The 17,101-nt window shown below is 31.1% G+C and overlaps 3 protein-coding genes across 3 annotated transcripts; 1 reads left to right on the top strand and 2 right to left on the bottom strand.

Moving 5' to 3' along the window:
- Positions 1–3,507: 3,507 nt before the first annotated feature.
- Positions 3,508–6,184, bottom strand: LOC107028321 (ubiquitin carboxyl-terminal hydrolase 20-like). Its single transcript, XM_015229348.2, has 8 exons — positions 5,852–6,184; positions 5,423–5,537; positions 5,229–5,339; positions 4,818–4,870; positions 4,342–4,659; positions 4,139–4,261; positions 3,883–4,042; positions 3,508–3,781 (listed from the first exon to the last, which is right to left on the bottom strand). The coding sequence occupies exons 1-8, from the start codon at positions 6,182–6,184 to the stop codon at positions 3,639–3,641; spliced, it is 1,356 nt and encodes a 451-aa protein (XP_015084834.2). The 3' UTR covers positions 3,508–3,638.
- A 1,243-nt stretch (positions 6,185–7,427) lies between these two features.
- LOC107028869 (probable ADP-ribosylation factor GTPase-activating protein AGD8) lies at positions 7,428–11,045 on the bottom strand. Its single transcript, XM_015230103.2, has 7 exons — positions 10,794–11,045; positions 10,483–10,601; positions 9,549–9,981; positions 9,152–9,409; positions 8,171–8,293; positions 7,849–7,947; positions 7,428–7,764 (listed from the first exon to the last, which is right to left on the bottom strand). Exons 1-7 carry the CDS (start codon positions 10,860–10,862, stop codon positions 7,657–7,659), a joined length of 1,209 nt encoding a protein of 402 aa, XP_015085589.1. The 5' UTR covers positions 10,863–11,045; the 3' UTR covers positions 7,428–7,656.
- A 305-nt stretch (positions 11,046–11,350) lies between these two features.
- LOC107027202 (DNA repair RAD52-like protein 1, mitochondrial) lies at positions 11,351–14,687 on the top strand. Its single transcript, XM_015228381.2, has 4 exons — positions 11,351–11,689; positions 13,517–13,554; positions 13,655–13,749; positions 14,318–14,687. The coding sequence occupies exons 1-4, from the start codon at positions 11,430–11,432 to the stop codon at positions 14,459–14,461; spliced, it is 537 nt and encodes a 178-aa protein (XP_015083867.1). The 5' UTR covers positions 11,351–11,429; the 3' UTR covers positions 14,462–14,687.
- Positions 14,688–17,101: the final 2,414 nt, after the last annotated feature.

Raw genomic sequence — 17,101 nt, 5'->3', positions numbered from 1 at the left:
AAGTTCAAATTATATATAATCGTCTTATACACTTATAATTATACAATAAAAGTACTTCTCTGCTCAAGTCTCTTTTATCTTTATCCCTTTTTCGTTTGGGAAACTTACATAAATGTGCTATAATAATAAAATATTTCCCATTTATAGCATTAATATTTTTTTTTCACTTGATCGCTTTTAATTCATTTATAATACAAGTTTAATACATATTACAGATTTATCATAGTATTGCTATAAATGGTAATAAACAAAAAGTATCGCTAAAATCCGTAATTATTTTTTAAAATGTATTAATTTATGTAATTTTTCCTTTTCGTTTTATACAAGTTCAAATTATATATAATCGTCTTATACACTTATAATTATACAATAAAAGTACTTCTCTGCTCAAGTCTCTTTTATCTTTATCCCTTTTTCGTTTGGGAAACTTACATAAATGTGCTATAATAATAAAATATTTCCCATTTATAGCATTAATATTTTTTTTTCACTTGATCGCTTTTAATTCATTTATAATACAAGTTTAATACATATTACAGATTTATCATAGTATTGCTATAAATGGTAATAAACAAAAAGTATCGCTAAAATCCGTAATTATTTTTTAAAATGTATTAATTTATGTAATTTTTCCTTTTCGTTTTATACAAGTTCAAATTATATATAATCGTCTTATACACTTATAATTATACAATAAAAGTACTTCTCTGCTCAAGTCTCTTTTATCTTTATCCCTTTTTCGTTTGGGAAACTTACATAAATGTGCTATAATAATAAAATATTTCCCATTTATAGCATTAATATTTTTTTTTCACTTGATCGCTTTTAATTCATTTATAATACAAGTTTAATACATATTACAGATTTATCATAGTATTGCTATAAATGGTAATAAACAAAAAGTATCGCTAAAATCTGTAATTATTTTTTAAAATGTATTAATTTATGTAATTTTTCCTTTTCGTTTTATACAAGTTCAAATTATATATAATCGTCTTATACACTTATTATTATACAATTCGTTTTATAAACTTTTTTTTATACAATTCTTTGTTCAAGTCTCTTTCTCTTTCTCATTTTATACAATTCGCTTCAATTGTATATGTATAGCGAATTATGCATAATCCGTTTGCTATGAAGCACAATTATGCAAACTTTATTATAGGATACAAATATAAATTTTATATTTACTATATATGAAAGTTGTTCTAATTAAAACAACTGTGGCTAATTGTATAAAGGTAAAAATGTTTATTCTAAATTTATGTAAACTATTCGCAAGCTAATCCAAATACCAATCTTGTGATTATCAAAAAAGGAAATTGTATGACATTTTAGTGAAGTAAAAATTATACATATTTAGTATTCAAATTTTGACAATCAAAATTATTTGATATCTGTATTAGTAAAAGATGATTTAATAATTACCTCCTATTATTAGTTGGAAATTTGCAAGCTAGTTTACTCATTATTATTATAAAAGAAAAAAGAAGAAACAATTGTATGGACATTGAGTTCATGCATTCGAATTCTAATAAATGTAAAATATGTTCATTAGTCAAGCTTTGATAGTTATAATTATTCGATATTTATGTTAGTCAAATATAATAATTACTATCTTTCATTATTAGACAAAATTTACAAATAATTAACTTAGACATCATTAATTATAACTATCAATAGATAAATAAATTATACGAATATTTGAATTCATTCATTCAAATTTATATTAGGCAAAGAGAACAATTATTTATCTTTTACTATTTTATCAAAATTCACAAATTAATCCATAGAACTTTGTGATTGTGACCCTTTTTTTGGAGTTTGCCAATATTAAGTACTAATTCGTAGATAAATTAAAATGTGGACAACATTTTATTGATAACAACTTGAGAGAAATCAAAGCAAATAAAATTCAGCCATATCACATGCAAGGTATTGTCTTTTTTAGTGTATAGAAAAATAAACGCACATATCATATCGTTATTAATATTGTGATGATGACACAATTATATTATTATATTATAGAAAACGGTGAGATGGATGAAATTTGATTGCCTTTAATTAGAGTTTTATCGATTAGAGCCAAACTTTCGATCACGACATAAAGAGAAGCTAACCTCTTGTCGATCTCATATTTCCAATGAGTTGGCTGAGTCTTGTTTTTTGGATTATCTTCTATTGTGATATATGTAACTTTTAGATTTACATATCGATTTCACGACAACAAAAAAAGAATCTCGTGTTAGATTCCTGAAAATGAAGAAATACTAAATAGGTAGTGTTTTTTTCCCTTTAACTAACCCTAACCCTACAAATAGAGTCTAGACTATTTAGATCAATAAACTCGATTAATAGATGATTGAACAATTTGATTACCTTACAAAGATAGATATGTTGTTTTCAATAGAGAACTTTCGACTCAAGTAGAATACATCTAAATTAGTTTCGAGCATTACCTAGTTTCCTTAATGTAACTATTATTACTACTACTACTCTCATATATACAATCTTATTCTTCTATTTTTTAGTATTACTTGTTGCCTCTTTGACTTTAATTATCATATTAATTATCATCATAGTTCTGTTCTCTATTTCAGTACGTCTTCTTCATTACTGTATTTTCTTTATAAACTTTAATTCACTCTTGATATCTTTCTACAGAATCTACCAAAAATAGTCCGTATCTTGCTCATGATAAGATATAAGGCTACATACACACCAACCTCTCTCCGTACATATTATAACCTTGTTACATTACACTAAATATGTTATTTTACGGTAGAGTACAAATATGTAGTAATACATAATGTTAGCAAGTTGCAACTTTAATGCATTGATACATACTAAGCAAAACAGGATATCCAAAAACTACTTGCGCCAGTTCAAGAGTTGCAGATTCAAAAAAAAAATTGGGATAATGCACAAGTACCCCCTCAACCTATGCCCGAAATCTCAGAGACACACTTATACTATACTAAGGTCCTATTACCCCCCTGAACTTATTTTATAAGTAATTTTCTACCCCTTTTTAGCCTACGTGGCACTAGTTTGAAAAAAAAGTCAACCTTCGTTGGGCCCACAAGATAGTGCCACGTAGGTCGAAAAGGGGTAAAAAATTATTAATAAAATAAGTTCAGGGGGGTAATAGGACCTTAGTATAGTATAAGTGTGCCTCTGAGATTTCGGACATAGGTTGAGGAGGTACTTGAGCATTATCCCAAAAAAATTTGATAAGAAAGGAAATTATTTTTCAAAATTTTCATTCGAGAAAGATTTTTCATTTTTAAGGAGTTTGTTTTTCTAGAGAAAATAACATTTTCCGTTTCATATCGCACACATATGGCTGGAGGTATGAGTAGCATTCTTTTTTATACACAAATCCACGGGAAAGATGTTCAAACATCAAACAGAAATCATTTTTGCTAATGTAATGTATAAATAATTGATGGAGAATCCAATAATATATTATTTCTATCTTTGAATTCGTAAACTCAAAATTTTGAATTACGAAAAAAGACTATTTATTCTATGAGTTCAAATTACTCATTTTGTTGCGTACATAAGGTAAACCTTTTAAAGCTATAAGGCTTCAACCAACGTTGAGACTGTTTGCAAAAAAAACAAGATTTTTTGACTTAATCCGCCTTTACGTCTTTACTTGGAGAATCTTCCAGCTTCCTCTTCTTTTCATTCACATCCATGGATTCTTCTTCATCTTTTGAACACACCTTCTTTATTTCCACGTCATGCAATTGATCTTCGCAATAAACCTGATCATCTGCTAAATGTTTATTAGTAGTTGTTTAAACAACATTTAATTGAAGTTGAAAATAATTAAACTTGGAAAAATAAAAAAGAAAAAAGAAATTTTGAATTTACCAACATCTAAAATATGATTATTTGAAGTTGTGGGGATAACCAAATTTATGAAGGACCTATAGATTTGAGTATAGTCTGAAAACCATAAAGTGTCCCTTTTTGCATAGAATATAACATACGCTTCCTGTGCTAAGACAAAATCTTCTTCAACAAAATCAACCTATCAAAAAAATCAAAACAAGTTTGTTGTCGTAAACTCAAAACATTTCAAACAAATTAATTAACGAAATTCCAATATATATATATATATATATACCTGCTTGTCGTTAAATTTGTACCATTCATTTGGAGCACAACGAATGAAGCTGTAATAGTGTCCTGAAGACATTGAAGATCCGGAATGCACTATAATTGCGTAGAGATCGTATTTCATTTCTTCCTATTTAGAAATGAAACAACATCATGTAACTGCTAACAAAAGATATGATGTAGCGTAAAAGTCCAAATGAAGATACTCACATTATTGATTTCGTTGGTGTAAAGAAGCATGTCCAATTCCAGCGGAAATGAAACATGCTTCTCCACCTTCTGAATATCTGTTCCGTTATTTTTGAATCTTTTCAGATGCAAGGCAGCAACAGAAGGGGCACGATCAACGAGGAGCTGTTTCTCAAATGACCCATGTATCTCGCACATTTCACAAGAAAATTCAAATTTCTCAATTTTGGTGAAAGAGTTCAATGCTGCTGGTACACTGTCGATATCCTCAATGTCTAAGCTTATGTCGATGAAAGGCTCTTGTGTGACAGAGAAATATTCACAATTGCAACAACGGAGCTTCAAATAGAGAAAAACAAATTAACTAAACAAAATTTTATATATCCAAGCTAGACATACAAAGTGTACACAAATCGTACATCTACCTTGGTAAAAGCATTACTTACACATCAATTTGAAAAATGAAAAATTCGATATAAGAGCATGTAAGTGGTTACCTTGCTTACAAAACGACCACCAAAGGACTCCTTCACAATGTTGTCTTGTGGTTCTAGATTGGAACAACAATATTCGAGTTTATTGAGAAAGCACTGTAAGAATTCATGTGCATCTTCTTGTTGATACAAATCGAAATCGGGTGAAAAATCTGATATATATTTTCACAAAGTTAAGAAAAAAATAATAAGGTACATAGTTGTTACAGAGACATAGAGCCACAAAGCTCAAGTTGACGAGCAAACTATAATCGATACTATACTATAACTATTTTACAATTGTCCTTTCTACTTTAAAAAACGATTCTATTACGCAAATTATTTTTCATGTATTTCATTGATGAGAATGTTATTTGATTTAAAATTATAGTAAACTTTAAATGAAATAAATAAATAACTACGGTTAACATATACCTCTCAAGTGGCTAACAATTTTTCTCGGCGAGACACAATCATAAGCACCAACCATAGAAAGGTTAACTAGATTTCGAATCATGCAAACTACACAAAATCCGATTGTGTGGTCTGCAATAAGAAATGACATGAATCAACAAAGGTAAAAATCGTTCAAAATAAAAGAAATTTTAAGTTGATATACTTACTATTACATGGCGATATATGATCAATCGATGCAAGTAGCTGAAGCAACACTACGGTGTGCATAATACATTGCAAAACCGCATTCAGAAAACATGTGTTGCCTAAGTTAGACAGGCCAATTCCCTAAAAACAGGCAATAACAACAAGAGTTTATATATAAAATACACACAATAGTGATTGTTTAGTAATATCTCAATATCTATTTAATAATACACACTTAAAATTGCTTATTTTGTAAAATACACACAATAGTGGCTAGCTAATTCTCAATTATCGAGCTGAAAAGTGGTTGTCCTAGCCTATCTATTTTACTACATAGTTTTATTGATTGAGATGTAAGTTAAAAATTTGTGTCATTTGAAATAACATAAAATAAGTTAAAATGTCATAAAATAGGCTAAAATTGTAAATTATATAATTAAAAGTTGAAATCATACCACCGTTTTAGAAGGCTTATTCTCAATAGACCTAGTTTCTTCAACCGTCTCTTTGAAATTTTCGGGCTTAATTGAAGAAATTGGTGCAACTGTTGAAGGAGACCATTCAGCCCAACCCGAATATAAAAGCTCATTACCATCCGAAGAAACAACACAGCCCATTGAATCAGAATCAACTCGAACAGGTGACCGATATTCATTTAAATCTGAATTCTTTTCTTCAACTTCAGTTTTTACTAATGATAAATCTATGTTGTTTTTCTCAATTTCTTGGGATTTCAAAGCATCATGATCAGGTGATGTTTGTACATTCTCTAAAGTTACTTTTTTCATTGACAAGTAAGAAGAGAAATCAACAATAGAGATATGAAAATTCTAGGTTATGTTGAATGTTTTTTCTAACACATAGAGAGGTTTCGAAATGAGAGGGAAACATATAAAGATTGGGGGGTGGGGGTGGGAGATTTGGAAAGTAAATTTATCAATTAGGAGAGTGATATAGGTTAATAGATTTTCTAAATTAATATATAAATCTTAATGTTATGATATAATGTAGGGGGGTCAATTAGACGGTCAGTTATATTTTAAAAAAGATTATGTTGGAGATTTGGAAAGTAAATCTGCCAACTAGGAAAGTCATATATTATAATAGAAAATAGATTTTAATATTATGATATAATGTAAGGGTGTCAATGAGACGGTCAGTTATTTTTTTAAAAATAATTATATAATCTTAATTTTTTTTGATATTTTATATTATATAACAAAAATTAGATTTTTTAAAATCATTAAATCACATTGACTATCAATTTCTCTTCACTATTTATACGGTTCGGTTAATTTCGAAAAAAAATTATTTTTAAAATATCATTTCAAAATATAATATTATTAAAATATTTCTTTCGTGAGTATGTTCTTGAAGAAGCACTTCAATTTTTCATCAAGAAGTTAAGAATGTAAAATCTTGTTGTCTTATTGTTTGATCTTAAACATTTAATAGAAGTACTTACATAGATTTTATCATATTGTTTGAAAAAGCATCTATGAATTTTAAACATATGTCAGTTCTACATTCTGTTAATTATGTAGCACATCAAGCTATAGCTACGGTTCGTAGTAAGAAAACATTAGCTAAAAAAACCTTATTATGTTTTTAGTCTAAACGGTTTTTGAAATTTAATTATTACGACTTTTTATCTAACTGTAGAGAGTATGAATATTATTCTCAACAAAAATAACACTTAAATGTATATATAATATATAACCATGTATATGAGCTCAAATCTCCTCAAACAGTTCCAAATTTTAGATAATTGAGTTATTATGAATTTAAAAAGATTGACCTACTGTTATCTTTCTAGTTATTTCTTTTCTCTATTGCTCAAGTGATTTGGTAATGTTTGCTATATTGATAAACTAAAATTAGTTAGCCCATGCAAGATGTCTCGTAGTAATTATTGTAAAAAAATTAAATTAAAATGATAAGCTGTTTATTTATATGTGGTCACCTAATTCTAAATTAAACATAATGTGCATGTATATATATATATGCCAGGCTGATAAAGAGGATAAAATCTAAAGAGTTTTCACTATAGTTTACAGTTGAATGATTTCACAACTCAGACACAGTAAATTGTTGAACAAAAGCTCTACAAACCTCACCGACAACCAAACAAATACAAAGAAAAAGAAATTTTTAACATGGCAAGACCAGCTTCTTCAAAGCCTGTATATAGAGTTGCATTCCAATATTATTTTTCATACAAAATGTTGGCATCTGCCTGAAATACTCTGGTCCTGTAACCTCACAGGACGCGGTCTTGAAAATCGGAGATTAATGTTGACGCAAATGAGCCAAGTCTCTTTCCAGTTTCTCCAGCTATGTTTTTCAGAGAGGACATGTCCTGTTGTGCCTGAGAATATAGAGAGTTATCCTTTCAATGTCTTTGTGTTCCAACTCAAAAACATTTACGTTTGTGTCATTATTGCTTCTATACCTGGAATGAGATCCGGTTAATGAGATCACCAGCAGTTAGGTCCAAATCTGATCTACCATCGTCACCAAAAAGGTCTGCACTTGATATGGCACTTGAACCCTGAAAATACATAGCAGTAGAAAACATTGTAAGGAACATGAATCTGATTCATCCATTTTTAGGTGGGAAATCTCCTTTTTTCTAATCAATTTATAGGACAAGACCCTAGTATGAGATTGAATGAGGAACGGGAGATGGTCAAGTCAATGTGTCTGCTTGCTGATCAAGAAAACAGCTACACCCATAAATATACGAGAATGTTATCTACAACAAGCAGTCATACCGAGAACTTCTTAAGAGAAACTGAGGCTTCCATTTCAGCTTTGCTCTGATCACCAAAGAATTGGGCAGATGAAATTGCTTTTGCATTAGTAAACTTCTTCCTTGCTTCATCAGTTTCCTCGATCTGATTAAAATAGGATGTAACTTAATTAAATAAAACAAACACCATCATTAGAATGTGAGAAAAGTGTGGCATCAATGAAGTGGGGAAGGACCATGAGTCTTAGGTTCAAAACCAAGCAGAAACAAAAAGACTCTAGGTGATTTTTTCCTATCTACCCAAGCCCACTACTTGTGCTGGTAAGAGAATAAGTACCTGGTGGGATTAGTCGAGATGCATAGAAAGCTGGCCCAGATCACCATCGACGAAAAAATAAATAAATTGAAGACTAAAGAAACAACTTTAGGCAAAGCAGTCCTACTCATAAATAACGAACAAAAGAAGTACCGAGTGAGAACAATAAATCACAAACTGAAGGACAAATCCAAGGTGAAAAAAGAAAGAAAAAATTCAAAGGCAAACTATATTACAGAACATCCAAAAGTCGTTTTTATTTTTATTTCATTAGTAACCAAACAGTTGAAACTTCCATTGCAAATATTTAGAATGTAAGATTGAAGTTCCAAATGGCGACAACCTTTTCCTAAATCAATAACAATCCTTACACTTATTGACAACACAAGAAGCTGGAATAAGATCAAAAAGCAACAAATCTCTCACAAGTCAGTAGTCACCGCCGTCAACTTATTATTGATCAAAATATAGTCCACCCACCCAACTGCTGCACCTATGTATAATATAGCAGTTAAACTAAGTGTGATACTACTTTCTTTATATCTCATAGATACACATATCAACATTAACATTTCATGTGACAGCTCCATTAGAATCCTTGTATGGCAGTGTTTACCAATTCTCTCTCAAAAAAAAAGAAAGGATCCTTGTATGGCAGTAAACATAAGAACTAGAATAAGAACTCACTTGAACTTTGGAAGATTTTGAGCTTTTCTTTGTGAAACCGCTTTCCATTCCATAGTCCGCAAAAAAATTGGAGGACATTGGAGGGGATACATGGTTAAGAACACGTCCAGAACTCATCTCAGAGGGTTGGACATTGTCCGTGTACTCGAAGCGAGATGTGAATGATGAGCCACCAGTTGGTGCACTACTTGCATGGTTGGAGGAAGAAACTTGAACAGGCGGTTCTTCGGGCTTCTGGTCATACAAACTTTCACTGGTCTGTAAAGATGCTCAATCAATTAATTTAAGTTCCAAATTTGTTAAATACCTTATTATAAAAGCATGAATAAATCTTCATTTCAAAATATGCAATTTATACCCTGCATCCATTTCTCTAGCTTGGAAGTCTAAGATGTACCTTTTTAGTAAGTTTACGAGCTCCAAGTCCACCTGGCTTCCCAGATTTCTTTGCAACTATAGGTTTTTTAATCGAAGAAGTAAACACTGATTGTGAAGCTTTGGGTGAAGCAGAAACCTCTGGTGTTTCATCCTTAAATAATGAGGTTTCTTTTGGAGCTTCACTAATCTTAATATTAGAAAATCCATTTGTAGTCTGCACAGCCTGAGAGGCAACAGGTGATGCTGGCAAACCTGCATCTTCTGCTTTACTTTTAGCCACTTCTTTTGAGAGTAATTGTTTATACAATTCGGCAGCCCTGGAGGTATACTTGGCTTCGATCTTGCCTCCATCCGTCCATCCGTGCTGCTTGAAAAAAACTTGAGCACGGTTATTTCCACCAAAGTACATCATCTTCAACTGATCTGGTGACCATGAATCTAAATTTGTCGACCTGCAAGAATCAATTCATTGAAAATGGACAGTTATAAATGCCAAAATAACAGAGATAGAGCAGAACATATTTGTTTGCAGCTGGCCATACCCACTCCCGCTTCAAAACAATGTATCCATCCGCTCCAATATGTTTGACATTATTTCCTTATTAGTTTGTTCTAAAAAGCACATCTTAGAACAGTACATGTCCTCAACTCGATCTAGACTAATTTATCCGGCACACATTCACCCAAAGATGCAATCTTTGAATACATCCTCATCTTAATTTGCAACATTGAGTAATGAGAGGAAGCAACTGTTTATAAAGGCAGAAATCACGGCTGATTCCAGTAATTTCAACATTCCTACAGAGTATCTAAAACTAAACCGCATACCTTACATAACTTCCCAAACAACATAGCTGAATCAAAGGAAAAAAAGACAATTGAATGGAATATTGATTTTTAACAACAAACAAATGCATAAAAGAAGAATAAAGTGACCAAACTTTAGAATGTACCTAACAAAACTGATGTGAACACCAAGGCTACGATGCGTTGCCGAACAATCAATACACAAGAAGATCCCATACGTAACCGACGCCCATGTAGGATTCTTCGCATTGCAATCAAAGCACATCTGATAAAAATTCAAGCTAAATCGTTCATAAAACAAAAGATCTACTCAACAGAAACACTAGATCCAAATCAGATCTCAAGTTCCTAAATCAATTCAAAACAGACAAATTAAAATGAAAAAAGAATAAAATTTTCAATAAAAAACAAATATACAAAACGGAAAAAATAGGCAGATAATTAAAGATATAGAAACCTTGTTCTCGGACTTGGCTTTGAGCTTCCGGAAAACGGCATTTTTGTCGGTGAAGCTGTCGGCGGCCATGGCTGTAGAGAGAAATACAAATTGTAGAGAGAGAAAGAGTGAAGTTCCGAGAGGAGGAGGAGGAATGACTATATTTTAGAGAGAGAAAGAAGCCTCCTCAGGGAACATACAAAGAAGATGCACAAACAAATATGATCACCGCTAACACCTTCTTTGGATATTATGTGTCATACCTAATTAAGCCATTAATTATTTATGCATATAACTTAATATTAGTTGAAGAAATAATTTATTTATATACAGGCGAATAATTAATATTTATATAAAATAATAATACCAAGTAACTTTTACTGATTAGAAAACAAACAATTGCATCGAGTGATGGTTTAAAACTGTTTGTTTATTATTACCTTTATTTTTATTAAGTAGAAATAACAATAAAATTTTTAGTAATTTAATTAATTAATTATTTGAATTTTGTGATTTTCTTCTTTTCTCGTACCTTTAATTATTATTTTTTAAAAAAACGATATAATTTATGTATGTTTTTGAAATTCTTTTAACTGGTTATTTGAAAATTTGGTTGCCGTAGCGAGGGTTTCTGAGTGAAGTTGAAGGGGAAAAGCCATGGCATTTTCTTCATTGCGTTCTTCTTCTTGTGTTTTGAATAAACTCCGATTGTGCCAACGCTCCATCTCTGCTAAGGCTTCTTCTTCACCGAAAGACAAAGACAGAGAGAGATTGATGTTTGATTCAGAAAAAGACCTAACTTCAGGAATCAGCAGACCACTTTCTGAGATACTGAAAGAGCTGAACAAGAAAGTTCCAGATTCACTCATCAAGTTTCGACATGAACCTAATGGATTCTCCCTCAAATACATACCATGGTCATCTCCTTTTTTCTCTGTTTCATTTTGCACAAAATGATTTGTTATTGCTATTTTTTTTCCCTTTGTAATTGTTTTACTCGAGTGGAGGGAGTATTGGGAACCGCCTTGCTAAGGTAGTAGTGGTAAGGACAGACCCCGTGCTTATGTTTTTGCATTTGATTACTTGTGCTTGAATTGCTTATAAAGATTGTACCTTTAGGGTTTTTTTTTTGGTTGATGACATAACTCACCGACAACATGTGTTCTATCTTGTTTACATTCTGCATTTAGAGTGAAGAGTCAAGTATCTAGTTTTTTGCGTTTACTACTTGAACTATTATCAACTGTTTATCAAAACACAACTCAATTATCGATTGCTTACTTGAGATATCACCATCTTTCAAGTGTTGATAGTTGAGGTGTGTTTTTGATAAGTAGTTGGGAATACTTTTTTTTATAATTTAACTCTTTTTGTTTCAAATATACTGATGGTTAGGTCTAGCTAAAAGCCTTGTAGGGTTATTCAGTTCTCCACTTGAAAATCTTAGTTTGACTCTTGTTCTCGCAATTGTTTGCCCTTACAAGTGCAACAAGTCCAAATACTTATCTAAATTTGTGCCCTAACACCCAAAGTACATATTTTTATTGGATTTGCTTTTTACTCTACGAATCTATAGCTTCTTCCCGTCAAAGCATGCCTTGTTTCCTTTCAGCCACAAGGTCCACGTTGTGCAATTGGGAATGCTCCTCATATTGGCTCTAAGCTCTATGAACTTTCTGTGATTGCTGCACTTACAACAAGCTTCTAATTTTCTCTGATAACATCAAAGATACGCCCATTATGCTAAAGAACAGTTCCCAGCTTTGTCTTGAGAATCTGCAATGTAAAAAAAAGATATTATCTTGTTTCCTCCTCTGAATTGCAAAAATAGCATGTACTACACAAGGAAAAACCTCACCTTTGTAACTTATGTTTGGCAAGCATCCCTAGTTGTTAGCCAAGCAAAAAACTTAAATTTCCTAGGTGCTTTGTTTTTCAAATCATCTTCTAGGGACAATTAGGATTTCCCTGATAACTGTTGCAACAACATTCTTGTAACAGTTATTGACTGAAAATACCGTATGCCTACTGAACATGAATTCAGTTATTGAAGAACTACTAAAGGTAGGTCGTTAATGAAGTTTGAGAATTCTCTGATGTTTCTAGCTTCTCCTTTTTTTTTTCTTCCATAGACCTAATTATATTAAAATCTCCTCCAACAACCCATGGTACTGAAACAATTCTACTGATAGCAGCAAGTTTTTCTATATGTACTTCCTCAGGTTCCTATCACAGGGGCCATAGACCTGACCCCTGTGAAAGCATATACTGTTAATCTCTTCCTTCCAAGAATCGTTATCCTCTGCAGACATCCCAAATGTACACATTTGTTCTCAACTTTTTTAACTCAAAAATATCATCAAAACACTATCATTTTATTGTATACAACTCTTTATACTTACTTTTGTACTCAACCACACAAGTAAAATGAACATTAAAATAATTTTCCAAAATAAGTCGTTGGTATGTTGTTATTGTACATCGTCCTCCATAACAAATACACCCAAAGTATCAACTATGAGTGGTCAACATCGCTGCTCAGTTGATTTTAAAACATGTAGAAATCTAATGCATCTGTGGAACTGTAGAACTTTTTTTTTCTTTTTTTATATTGGTGTGGGCCTTCAGTTCTTCACTCGATTTATTAGAACTTGCCTGAATAGTGTGTTCTGCATTTTGTTTCTGTTGCCTTTTACAATATAAAAAAAATCGACTTACTTTTTATGACTTTTGAAACTTTGCAGGCATATTGTGAATAGGATTATGAATTTACATGCACCGGGTATGTCAAAGATCTTTTTTATTTATTTTTCCTTTTTTCTGCGAATGAAACTACTTTTACTTTAGTCAGCCAGTTGACAGTCAAACTTGTTGTCAATTAGAATGGTCTGGCGAAGTTCGAAGCATCACCTACTCATCTGATGGCAAGTCAGTTTCAGTTGTTTATCGTGTGACAATATATGGGACTGATGCAGAGGTATTGCTATCTTTGTTACTTATGCTTGACAGATTGTTTCTATTATTAAAATGTTATTTTGTGTAGTGATTAATAGCCTGCTCTTAATATTTTTCTAAGCAACCAAATACTGTTGTTTATGAGGTGCTGCCTTTTAACTTGAGAAGACCTATCTAAAAAGCCACGGATACACTCTTTAGCAGACTTTAAAGCTATGTAATGTTCAATGATTCTCATAAAGTTTGTTTCCGCATTTAAGCACTTCATTCGGTGTAAATATTTTTTCTTCAAGTAATTTAGCAGACAACTTTTGACGCTTATTATTTATTCGTTATTTTAGTGGCATGATACCTTTGTACTTCGCTGTGTTGTCCCTTTACTTCGAACAAGCTTGTAGCTGATTTCAAAATTGTGATTTTTTAGTTCTTCTCTTCGTTTATTGGGGGTATGTAACAAAACTGCATCTTACCTATCTGGAGAAAACCCATAAAATAGATGTGTATGTTTGTGCTTGTTACCTAGTTTTCTGGTTTGGTTGCATTTCATTCACATGATAAATTTTTGATTACCTTGCTCTGTTTTGACTTAGATATATCGAGAGTCAACTGGCACTGCTTCAGTAGATGATCCAGGTTACGGGGATCCTGTGCAGAAGGCAGAAGGTATGGCATTTCGTCGAGCTTGTGCTCGTTTTGGGTTGGGACTTCATCTTTATCATGAGGACATGTCATAGACTGGGATAGGTTCAAATTTCTTTTTGGCATGAGCAAAGATCCCAATTTTGTTGTTAAAAAACATTACTAAAGGTAACTGTACTATGGAATCTGGTTCATTTTGTAAGCCCAAAAGTGTTGTTCTTTCAATGTGTCAAGTTGGTATTTACTAAGAGTTGAAACTCCAAATGTATCTAAGCAAATATGTTACTAATGAAAAACAATGCCCCATTAGTATGATTTAAATGGTGATCTCAAAATCTAATATTTGTGCAACTTCGGCTAGAGAAAGATAATTAGCAGTTGTATACTTTGACCATTAGCCCAATAGATATTCTGGGCCAATCCAACAGGGAGAGATTTGGGCTTGCCACAAGTATCTTTAAGATAGCCAAATTAGCCCCAAAAGATCACATGTAAAATGATATTGTAACAATATAGTGTGGTTAGGCATGGAGTTTAAGAAATAATAGAGGATTTTATTATGTTTTACCAAATTTTCCTTAATGTCACTTTAGTGCTTATTGTTAGTTGACGTTTTTTGACAATTAAGTGTTAAGTGAGACTCAATAATAATAAAAATGAGTGTGGTATCATCGAATAGTTGCCTAATAAGGTAATATGACATTTTTCTTGGATGAATTTAAAAAGGATGACACATAAATTGAGTATTATTGTTTGGTTAAAGATTGACACATCTTTTCGCTATTTCCATAAATGAAAGTTATTGTCAAAGAGTTTGACCAACCAAACAAGGAAGAATTTTAAAAATATTTTGTACTGATGTTGGGCCATCAAGAGCTTGTTGGGCCAATGTGTATGCTAATATTGGCCCATCTTGGTTGGCTCCAACAAATGGTAAAAACTACTATTTTAAGTAGTCATTTTTAAGGCAGAAAATAACATTTACACAGAAATATCTTCAAATCATGAAATTTGAAGTGTTGTTATTTTGAGTAATATATATAGTCCAAAAAATTTATGCAATAATGGAGCATTGATATTCTAGGCCCTTAATATACCACGTTTGTTTTGCAAGGGTTGGCTTGTATTTAAAGAGAGTGACCTTTTGGAGAAATGTATGTATAATATAATATATCCAAAAGTATGACATATAATTGCTAACTTGTAATAATCTATCGTTTTCTAAGTGAAACATGAAAAGTACCCCTCATTCATTAATTTCATGTCACTCATCGTTTCTTAATTCACCATGTTATATAACTAGTGGTAGAGGTAAAAATATATACTAAATATGACAAGTATCAAGGGACCAATCACATCATTGTTTAAAAGTATTTTTACTTCTTTTTCAAACATTTCAAATTTTCGAAAAAATAAACACACAACCCCCCAAAAAAATTCGTTTTAATTTTGCTTGATGATCATAGAATATGTAGCCTAATACACATTGACAATCACTACCACTGGTTATCAACATGTGTTATTTTTATGGATCGAAGAGAAATTAGACTTTCAAATATAAAGGTTAATGATGCAATTATTATCATTTTTCTACATATAGTTTATGTGTTTATATTTTGTTCACAAGCTACGACTAGACATCGATAAATGACAATTAACAATGATTGCATGCTTTATTAAATACATGTAAAGTCCTCCATATCTTCTTCTAATAATCTTATAGTGACGATTATAAATGAATGAGTTGCATAATTATATTATGAGGCAATTTCAATCATAAAAATATATAATCAATGATAATAAAAAAACGTTCGAAATAATAGAGTCATTTATCAAATAGACTCTCAGGAGATCTTTCTTCTTTATCTTCAATTACATCTTATTCCTTAATTTTAACATTAAAAAGTCTATTCATGATTTATTGTACTAATTTCTCGTGACACATTACTCATTCTCCTAATTAATTCTACATAAGTCAATAAAAATATTGTTCTAATAGATAAGTTTTATATAGAGTTCATTAATATCTTATTTAAGATATAAACAAATAAAAAGGACAAAAAAGATAAGTCTCAAGTCATATACTGTACAATATAAGCACATGGTAAATTCAATGTGATTACAATTCTGATTAGTCACTTATCTATCATTGGGATTTTTCATAAACCATGTGCCAATTTGCATATTTATTGGTCCACTATTTGATGTATGTGATCAGTTGGTCCCATACAAATAAAAATGTTGTGGATATTTTTCTTTAAAAAAAGAAAAAGTTGTTTGGAACTATAATGTTTTTAGGCAAATCATTTTTTTAAAAACAATTGTTTTCATCTAATCGTAATAAGTTGTAATGGTCATTAGTGTACATGGAGTCCATAACAAGTGTATATATAACTATATAAGTATGTATAATCAGTGTATGCATCAATTATAATAGAGAACATCGTGATTACTGTATATTTGCTAAAATTTATACAAATAAAAATAAAGAGCATGATTACTTTTTAGATGTTGTGTACTATAAAATCTATTAGGCATATGGTCATATAAATCTTTTATTAAAGAAAAAGTAGGAGGTGTAAAAGTAATTATTCAAATAATAAAAATGCATCAATAAGCTAATTTGAAAATTATTTATTTCTTGATTCTTAAACAATAAATAATATTGGGATGGAAAAATCAAATTCAAATCGTCTAACTTACTCAATCTGTTTAAATTTGGGGGGGGGGGGGGG

The sequence above is a fragment of the Solanum pennellii genome, chromosome 8, assembly GCF_001406875.1.
Source record: "Solanum pennellii chromosome 8, SPENNV200".
Classification (NCBI taxonomy): Eukaryota; Viridiplantae; Streptophyta; class Magnoliopsida; order Solanales; family Solanaceae; genus Solanum; species Solanum pennellii.
Note: the sequence above shows the minus strand (reverse complement) of the source record. Positions and strands in the feature narration are given on the sequence as shown.